This window comes from Micromys minutus (assembly GCF_963924665.1).
Source record: "Micromys minutus genome assembly, chromosome: 7".
Classification (NCBI taxonomy): Eukaryota; Metazoa; Chordata; class Mammalia; order Rodentia; family Muridae; genus Micromys; species Micromys minutus.
In genome coordinates this window covers 38101067-38111089 of record NC_137976.1, presented here as the reverse complement: position 1 = coordinate 38111089, position 10023 = coordinate 38101067, and the positions used below count along the sequence as shown (strand labels likewise).

The 10023-nt window shown below is 40.7% G+C and overlaps 1 protein-coding gene across 1 annotated transcript; it reads left to right on the top strand.

The window, feature by feature from the left end:
* Positions 1-4072: 4072 nt before the first annotated feature.
* RPL24 (ribosomal protein L24) lies at positions 4073-9195 on the top strand. Its single transcript, XM_080919449.1, has 6 exons — positions 4073-4123; positions 4232-4307; positions 4731-4841; positions 7236-7372; positions 7918-7981; positions 9071-9195. Exons 1-6 carry the CDS (start codon positions 4119-4121, stop codon positions 9149-9151), a joined length of 474 nt encoding a protein of 157 aa, XP_080775575.1. The 5' UTR covers positions 4073-4118; the 3' UTR covers positions 9152-9195.
* Positions 9196-10023: the final 828 nt, after the last annotated feature.

Sequence of the window (10023 nt, the reverse complement as noted above, 5' to 3'; positions counted from 1 at the left end):
TTTAGCTCACCAGGCTGAAAGTATTTGCTATTTGGCCTTTCACAGAAGGCATTTGCCATTCCCTATTCTAGAGGAAGTAAGACCTTAGATAGTGAAAAAACAAAGTCTTTCTAAGCAAAAAGGACAGGCTGGGCACATGAGGATGAGCAACTCATTTGCTAAAATCAATAGACAAGCATTTCATAGCAGGTCATGCCAAGCAAACATTCTTGTTCACATGTTTGCCCTTCAAAGCCAATCTGTAATATCAGATTCTTCCAGAAGAGGGCTTCCTTTATTTAGTTAATTGAGATATGGACCATGAAAGAGTTTTAGAGTAAATGTTTATATACCTATGCCTTTTATTTCATCACTAATGGCTTTATACTTGTTTTTATCAAGCATCTACTCTTCTATTAGTTAATCATGTTTTCAACAGGCCACTGCATCTCTGTTGAAATAGGTCAGTGTGCATTGGATTTACCAGTAATCAGAACTATCTAGTTTCCTTTTCTTAATGTTAATTATTTTTATTTTTGCAGAGCTAGGCCGCTGCATCTCTGTTGAAATAGGTCAGTGTGCATTGGATTTACCAGTAATCAGAATTATCTAGTTTCCTTTTTTTTTTAATGTTAATTATCTTTATTTTTGCAGAGCTAGGGCCTTAGGCATGCTAGGCAACTCCAATATCATTAAAGTTCATGCTAAGAGACCCCATATAGCACTTAGAAGTAAAACTGGTCTACAGTGAAATGGACAAATTTTAAATGAAAATTTCCCAAGTTTAGACAAACTGTCATTATCCCAGAGCCCACTGAAATGTGGAATATGACCATTAATACAGAAAGTGCCTTCCCTACCAAATCACTGTCTCTCCCAACTAGCTCCCAACTAGGAGCTACTGCTGTTTTTTGTTGGTAGTATTGTTATTTTGTTTTGTTGTTGTTGTTTTGGGGGGGACTTTTTTGTTTTGTACTTTGGAGGGTGGGGTTTTTTTGGTTTTTTTTTGGGGGGGTTGTTTCTAAGTCAGGGTTTCTCTGTGTAGACCTGGGTGTCCTAAAACTCAATTTGTAGACCAGGCTGGCCTCAAACAGTAGATGTTTTTCTATGATTTTTCTACTGTGTTTGTTCAAATTGAGGCTTAAATAAGATTTATACATTGTCATTGATTAATGATAAGGCTCTTTAATTTCTTTTAATCTACAAGCAGAGCCAGCTATAAATAGAACTACCAGAGAAGTTCCACAAAGCGTCACAGTAAGGACAGACCCATTGTGTTTGATACCCTGCTCTTGCTACCTTGAAGTCTTAATGAAGTACAATGATGATTATAGTCAAGCATGGTGGCTCACGTCTTCTTTAATCCCAGCACTTAGGAGGCAGAGGCAGGCCAGGCTGGTCTACAAAGGAATTCCAGGACAGTTGGTGTTACACAGAAAAACCAGCCTTGAAAAATAAAAATAAAACCAACACAAAACTGAGAAAGTGAGATGACATATCAGGAGTCAGCTGTCGAGGATGAGCAAACTTGTTAGGTCCCTGGGCATCAGAAAAGGCTGTAGTTCCTCTGTCTTGGTGTGAGAAAATATAACATTCAAAAGCAAATAAATGCTGTTTAAGATGAAGAAATACATTTGAGAAGAAAGCTAGTATATTTATATTCTAGTTCTTCTAAGGGCATCCTTTTCAACCCCTTGGAGAAAGGATCTCCACTGATAGTACTCAAGCCTTACACATCATGAATGCTGCCATCCCTATGTGTATCTCTTCTCCCTTGCAATGCAAGTGGGACCACTGCTGTCCTGTTTCTTACACAGTAGGCACTGCCAGCTGCATTCCTGTGGAGACAATTTGCATGTGTCCTTGTCACCTATATTTCCTAAAATTGATGCTATAAAAGAGTGGTGTGCGTGCTGGCTGCACTCACCCACACACGGGTCTGTGATAATTCTTTGGATATCTTCCTCTCCGAATCTGCACTTTATGTTTTTACATTTTAAAAATATTTTTCTGTGTGTAGGAAGTGTCTCTGTGCCTGTGTAAGAGTATGTGTGCCACACCAAGCATCGGAGGTCGGAGGGCAGCTACGTGAAACTGTTATTTGCCTTCTTGCCTTCTACCTTTAGGTTCTGGGGATTGAACTTGGGTCATCAGGCCTGTTGGGCAGGCATTTTACCAGCTGATCCAATCTCAACAACAGCTCCAACAAAAATTAAAAAACCCTTTTTACGTCTTTGTTTTTTGAGACAGGACTTATCTGCATATATGTATCTCTGTCTGTCCTGGAACTGGACCAAATTCGACTTGAACTCACAGAGATCTCTGCCTCTCTCTGCTGGGATTAAAGGAGTGGGCTACAACCTCTTTTTTTTTACATTTTGTTTATTTGTTGTTGGTAAAACAGAGCATGTCATGTGTGTGAAAGCATGCATGTGGAGGTCAGAGGGCAGCTCCTAGGAGAAGGCATGTATGTGGAGGTCAGAGGGCAGCTCCTAGGAGGAGGCATGCATGTGGAGGTCAGAGGGCAGCTCCTAGGAGTTGGTTTTCTCCTCTACCATGTGGGTGGGTCCCAGGAATCCAATGAAGGTTGTCAGCCTTGGCGGAGAGAACAATCTCACCAGCCTCTATGCCTTATTTTCTGAGGCAGGGGATTTTAGTTTTATTCTTTTACCATGACAAATACAACAACCAAAAGCAACTCAGGGAAGGAAGGAGTTTATTTCAGCCGACAGCCCATCACTGACAGAAGGAAGGAACAGAACTCAGTGGTCACATGGAGGCAGATCAGCTTGCTATTCCACACAGCACTACTTCCTATGGAGAAACTTACTTCATAGCCAAAAATGTATAACAGAAACACTGCAGGAGGGGCTGGAGAGATGGCTCAGCAGTTAAGAGCACTGACTGCTCTTCCAGAGGTTCTGAGTTCAATTCCCAGCAACTACATGGTGACTCACAACCATCTGTAATAAGATCTGATGCCCTCTTCTGGTGTGCATGAAGACAGGTACAGTATACTCGTATACATAAAATAATAAATCTTAAAAAAAAAAAAAAGAAAGAAAAAAGAAAACAGTGCAGGATACTGCCTCCCAGCTAGCTCTCAGCCAGCTTTCATAGACAGCTCAGGACCACCTGCCCGGGGAATCATGAAATAGTGTTGCACACCATGGACTGGGCCCTCTTCCATCAACTAGCAATTAAGACAATAACTCTAGGCATGTCAGCAGGACAGGACAGTCTAATCTGTAAAATGCCTCAATTGAGACTCTCAAGTAGGTTAAAACTATCTAGGACACAGAGTGTCTTACTAAACCTGGACTTGGTATTCTAGTTAATAAGTGGTACCCGATGTGAAACACATCAAATGGACATGTGGCCCACTCACGTAATCCCAGTAGATTTGGGAGGTGGAAGCAGGAAGCTAGTCTCAAACTTATGGTGGTCCTGCCTTAGTTCCTGAGTGCTGGTATTACAAGAGTGGGCTATGTATTTGAACAAGTGACTATTTTTAGTTTTCGATACAAGGTGTCACTATGTACCGTTGGCGATCTCTTACTAAGCAAACCAGCTTGCGGGTGCCTCCCAGAGAGCTGGGATTAAAAGTTTGCCCCGTAGTGGCGGGTTCAAATATTAGTTTTTTTCTGGAGGTGGGGATTTAATTCAGGGTTTTGGGTACCACTCGTGCCATCTCTGGGCCATTACGATTTAATTTTGTTTCAAGGAATAATCCATAAGCCAAATGCAAAATATGACCTTCACGTTTTACCTGCGAGGTATTTGTCTGCGGCCTCAAAAAGAGGGAAAAAGACACGTAAAACACCCTTATCTTTTGTTTATAATTCCCGGCGAAATGCTGGTTTTATATTCTAGAACAATAGCCTGGAGGGGGGGGGGAATAAAATGACACAGAACCCAAGCTAAGAACCGACTTGGATCTCAAACACACTCCCCGCCAATAATTTATAAAGGTGTTGCTAGGAAACGGAGACCCGGCTCTCGGAAGTGACATCATCACTGGGCGCCGGGGTCCAGGAAGGGACTTTAGGGAGGAGATTCCCTCTACCCTATAAGGTGTTTTCCCATGATTCTTTCTTTCTCTTCGCCATCTTTCCCCCGGCAGGCCGACATCTACCACCATGAAGTAAGCGGGAGCCCGGTATCCCAATCCGTCTCCATCCTGAGGCAGAGCACCCGGAGATGGCTCCTTTTTGCAATGCACATCCTAACGAGCTTTGGCTTTTCCTTACAGGGTCGAGCTGTGCAGTTTTAGCGGGTACAAGATCTACCCGGGACACGGGCGGCGCTACGCCAGGACCGACGGGAAGGTAAAGGCCGGCTGCGGACGCTGGGAGTGAAAGGACGGTCGGCTGTTTCGCGAAGGGCCCGGGGATCCCATGTGGGATGGGAAGCCTGGGTGAATATGGATGGAGTGTAACCCAGGCTGGAAATGAGTGCTCTGTGTAACTAATAGCTATGGGGTAGGGAAATGGACTTCAGATCTTTTGGAGGGCTCAGACAGATTTCTTCCGAGTATAGCGCCACCCGACCCTCGGCGACTAGTGTAGATTTGTCTGCTCCTGAGAAAAGACGAAACGTTTGATTCCACCAACTTACCTGTCATTTGTCTTACAGAGACAATTTGCTTCCTTTTTATATTTATATATTGAGATGAGAGTAGGATTAAACTGTATAAGGACTTAAATCTCAGTCTCTATGTAAAAGGACTAATTTGAATTTGTTAACTATAGGTTTTCCAGTTTCTTAATGCAAAATGCGAGTCTGCATTCCTGTCCAAAAGGAATCCTCGGCAGATAAACTGGACTGTCCTCTACAGAAGAAAACACAAGAAAGGACAGTCGGTAAGTGGAATACAGCTTGCTAACCTCTTTTAAAATTACACTGTCCGGTTTTTGCCATGTTAAATTTTGGTTAAACAATACTATGCAATGTGGTCTTAAAATTAAACCATCAAACAAAATAAGAGAACTTGTTAGTGTTGCCTGTGTACCATAGGCTTCAGAGCTGTTTGTTGAATGTGAAAGGATTCCCCTCCGTAAACTTCATTTGGGTTGAAGAGGCCCTTAGGATGTTAGGTGTTGCTCTGATGTGGTGAGGTGTGGTAGGACAACAGCTAGGCGTTAGAGGCTTGCGAGTGTGAGCCTTATTAAGTAGATTCTAGCTGGGTATTCTAATTAATAAGTGGTACCAGATGTGAAACATGTCTAATGGGTATATGGCCCACACATGCAATCCTAGTAGATTTGGGAGGTAGGAGCGGGAGGATCAGTACAAAGTCAGCCTAGGCTACATAAGACCTTCCCAAAGCAGAACAGGTAGTAGAGTTAGTGAAAAGAAGAATCACTTATATTTACTAGATCCTTTTAGATGCATAAATGGGGGGTGGGTGATAGAGAAACAAAAATCCTAGAGTAAAATGATACGGGGTTTAAACCTTTTGATTGACTCAAAATATTACTTGTTTTGTTTTTTGAGACAGGGTTACTCTGTAGATCAGGTTGACAAACTTAAATTTTTTTGAATTCTAACATCTGGCAGTTCCATTCTAAGTACTGAAATCAGGTATTCAACTAGTTTGGTATTGAACTCTTGCAATGCGGAGGCAAGAGAATTGACTTGGAGGCCACGTATGTATGTGTGTGGGTGTGTATGTTGGTGACAGGACCCAAGGCTAAAAAGCAGTTCCATTTCTTTTCTACCCTGAAAGTGATTTTTTAAAAAGGCAATATTCCCAGACCCAATAATTGACATCAACCCCTTTCACGAAGCCAATGTGGAATTTTCAATTTGTGGTGATTGTTCCTCAGAGGCCCAAGTTTTTGGTTAGGAATATTCGGCCATAAATATATACATTGTGATATTTTCCCCTTTGAAGGGTGAAAGACAGCTAGCTTTGAAGAACCTCTTAGACTGAAAAAATAGGTTAGACCTATGGTTCTCAGCCTTCCTATTGCTGACCCTTTAATGTAGTTCCTCTTATTATGGTAAACCCCACCCATAAAGTCATTCTATTGCTACTTCATAACTTGTTTGGCTACTGTTAATTCTTGTAAATACCAGGAATTAGATATGTGACCCAGGGTTCAAAACCGGGTTAAAAACTGCTATTTTAAACCAATGACTATTGTTTGGTAGTGTTAGAACCCTGTGAATCAGTCTTCAACCCCAAAGGGGTGAGACAGCCACAGGTTTTGAACCATTGAGCTAGACAAAGGGATAACTACATAGTTTCACTTTTATGAGGTGCCTAAAATAGGTTCATAAATACTGAAATGATAGAGAGGAATGGAGAGTTAATTGTTGTAAGAAGAATTTGGAGTGAGAAATGCTGTTAAGACAATCTGAGTAAATTTTTCTTTTCAATGAGAATGGCGCCTTTATTTTTTGTGTAAGGGTAATTTTACACACATATCCACTTAGACAATTCAGGAGCATTTACTTGTTCTTGGTCTTAGAGTTGCATTGTGGGAGCTTGTTTCTCATAATGACTATAGTATAGAATGGAACACAAACTTGGATTCCTGGATACTAAAGCTCGTAGTTTCCTTGTCACAAATGTTCTCTGCCTAAGCCCAACTCATAAGTAGATTTCTTCAGTCTGCTGTAATCAGTTTTTCAAAAACATTTTTAATGTTTTGCTTTTGGATTTATTTTTTGTGTATGAATGTTTATTTGCATTCATGCTTTTATTATTAAGTGCACCATGTATGTGCTTGGTACCTGCTGAAGTCAGAAACGGTGTCAGATGTTTTGTACTAGAGTTGTGCCCTACTATCTGGGTGCCAGGAACAGAACCTGAATCCTGTAAGAGCAGTCAGTATTCTTAACTGATAAGACATTTGTCAAGCCCCTAAAATTATTTTTAAAGTACCATCCAACTCCCTAAGTAAACCATCCTTAAAAGTTCAAGGTTTTTGTCCTTTTTATGTAGTAAAAAGTGGTTGTTATTTGTGATACAAGCTTAAAATGGTTCATAACTTGGAAGGCAATTTTTATTTCGTATAATTGACCTGAATTAACTTGTTAAGTATGAAATTTAATAGACCAAGGGGCTGGGTAGTGTGTGCACACCTCTAATCCCAGCACTTGGGGGCAGCAGAGATAGGCCTGGTCTACAGAGTTTCAGGACTATAAAGAGAAAACCTGTCCCAGAATGCCTCCCTCAAAATAAGTTCTTTGACTTTAATTTTTACTTTATTGAGTAAGGTTAATAAGTCATAGCCTTTGTTTTGTAGGAAGAAATTCAAAAGAAAAGAACCCGCCGTGCAGTCAAGTTCCAGCGAGCCATCACTGGTGCATCTCTTGCTGATATAATGGCCAAGAGGAATCAGAAGCCAGAAGTTAGGAAAGCTCAGCGAGAGCAGGCCATAAGGTAAGAATAGCTCTACCATGAAATTTCAGCTTTCTGAGTTTAGGTGGTTATTGTAGGTACAGAAGCCCAATTTCATGGGACTGTTGGCTGTTAATGTAAGCTTATACTCTAAGTGATTTGTTAAACTTCAGTAGTTACTGTACAATTTAATGTTTAGCTGACTTGGATAATGGAACTTATTAGCAACTCTTTGGATCTGTTTTTTTTTTTCTTTTTCTTTTTTTTTTTTTTTTTTTTGTGGGGTTGTTTGTAAAGTTCTCCCAATGAAGCCCTTGTTGGCCTTGAATTTGTGATCTAACTGCTGCAACCTCACCACCTATGTAAGTGTAGGTGGGTGTTCATGTCTCTGGGTTTTACAATTACGATGATCCTACTTATTTAAAACTCTGGCTTCTCACAACCGTCTGTAATGAGATCTGATGCCCTCAGAATTTTACTACAGTGTAGTTATAACTTATGAAAAAAAAACCTCTAGCTTTGTACCAATAGGTTGTGTTCTTAAAGAGTAAAGTGCCTTGCTTAATGTTATTTATATGACATTACAGGGCTGCCAAGGAAGCAAAAAAGGCTAAGCAGGCATCAAAGAAGACAGCAATGGCTGCTGCCAAGGTAACTATTGGAGATCTTGGTTTTCTTAAAAGAGGAAATTTTATCCTTAAGGCAAGGGTTAGCAAAGTGCAGGTTCAAGTTTCTATCGAAAATGGTTGTAGCTAATTTCTACATGGAAATCTCTGGTTTCTAGAGATTTTTAATTTTAGATGTGTTAGGGGAAATCAAAGCTAGCTTTGGTTGTGGGGGGTAAGTGGGTTTCTTTTTCTGAGATGTTTTTACTGTATAACTCAGGCTGGCTTGGAGCTATCAATGAGATGTGTCTTGAGCAATCCTGCTGCCTAGTCAGGATGGGGTGTGCTTCCCTGTGTGCTCGGCTTGGCTTTTGTGTTTTCAGACAGTTTTGAAGTAATTCTATAGTAATGGTACAACAGGGTGAGTTTACCCAGCTTTTTCTAGTTGAAAATTTAAAGCCAGAGCTAGGCGATGGTGACTCATACTTTTAATAGGAGCACTTGGGAGGCAGAGGAAGGCAGATCTTTGAAGCCAGCCACGGCTACACAGAGACCTGGTCTCAAAAAAAAAATTTTAAGGCCAGAGAATTAATGTCAAATTTTCATTCTTAGGTGGGCAAGATGACTGCTAGTAAAGGCAGTTTGTCCCAGCCCTAATTTGATCTTGGGGACCTATAAGGTGAAAGAAAAGTGTACTGCCCTTGCAAGTACACTGTAGCTGTCTTCAGAGATGGTTGTGAGCCACTGTGTGGTTGCTGGGATTTGAACTCGGGGCCTTCGGAAGAGCAGTCAGTGCTCTTTACCACTGAGCCATCTCTCCAGCCCCCCAACTACATCATTCTTAAATGGCTGTGCCAAGTAGTGTGAGCCTCCAGTTCAAGCACTTTGATCCAGATAGGATCAAAGTTAACCTGGATATCATTCACAGACCCAAATTGGTGGGTTCAAGATCCCACATTGTATCTTACTGTCCAATCTATAACAATATTTTATGGTAGAAGTGAGCTTTAAAAATGAGGTACTTTGAAATTGATAGTGCAGTTAGGTTTAATAAGACATTTTAGGTATGTAAAGAATGTAAACAGTAAAAGCAAGGTAACAATTTCATTGAATAATGTGATATTATCTTTTACAGGCCCCCACAAAGGCAGCACCTAAACAAAAGATTGTGAAGCCTGTGAAGGTCTCTGCTCCCAGAGTTGGTGGGAAACGCTAAATTGGTAGATCAGAGTTTAAAATAAAGATCTGTCTCTAACTCTAGGTGGTGCTGTTTTTTTTTTCCTCTCAACTAAAGTATATACTCTTACTTGGGGTGGGGCATTTTTTGCCACATTGTATGCTTAGCTTGCCCGAGTTCCTTCCTACATCTAAATCTCCAGCTAAAAATGTTTATTCCTTACTCACGTGGTGGCACACTTAATTCTAGCACCCAGGAGGCAAGTAGATCTCAAGTTCCAGAATATCTCAGCTATGATGCCTTCTAATGCAGCCTTAGTTGATGAGATGGGAAACAGAATATGGTGTTGTGTTTTGAGTATAGCTATGATCCCAGCACTTGGGAGACAGGAAAAGAGTTCAAGGCCAGCCTTGATTCCATGAAATTGCTTAATCATTCCTAAAAATTTATGGTTTTCAGTACAAGGGATCAAACCCAGTCACATGCATATGGCAAGCATTAAAGACTACTTCTCCATTGCAAAGCTTCAGTCTTTGTTGTATTTTGTTTTATCTAAATTGTTAGCATTTACTGATTTTATATTGAATTTGACTTCTATGATTAGTACCTCACCATTAAGTTTAGAGCTTCAGTGAAGACCACTGCTGCCTCATGCTTAAAGATTCAAGACCTCTGGAGTCTCAAGACAGTCTTTCCACCTGTCAGTATTATACAGGAGTGTACCTATATATACAGCTGGACATTTTTTCTGTTGAGACTGGGTCTATCACTGTAGCCTGGAATTCTTAAGTAATTCACCTACTTCCCTACCTCCTGGGTACTGAGATTAAAGGCCTGGCACCACTACACGTTTTAATTAGATAAGAGTACCATTCTAACCTTAAATCCTTTGTACTTGAGTGCTTTGGCTA

Excerpts from the sequence above, each read along its gene's own strand:
- RPL24 (XM_080919449.1), top strand. Across the intron at positions 4,308-4,730 it reads ACGCCAGGACCGACGGGAAG|GTTTTCCAGTTTCTTAATGC; the intron begins GTAAAGGCCGGC and ends TGTTAACTATAG. Across the intron at positions 7,373-7,917 it reads CAGCGAGAGCAGGCCATAAG|GGCTGCCAAGGAAGCAAAAA; the intron begins GTAAGAATAGCT and ends ATGACATTACAG.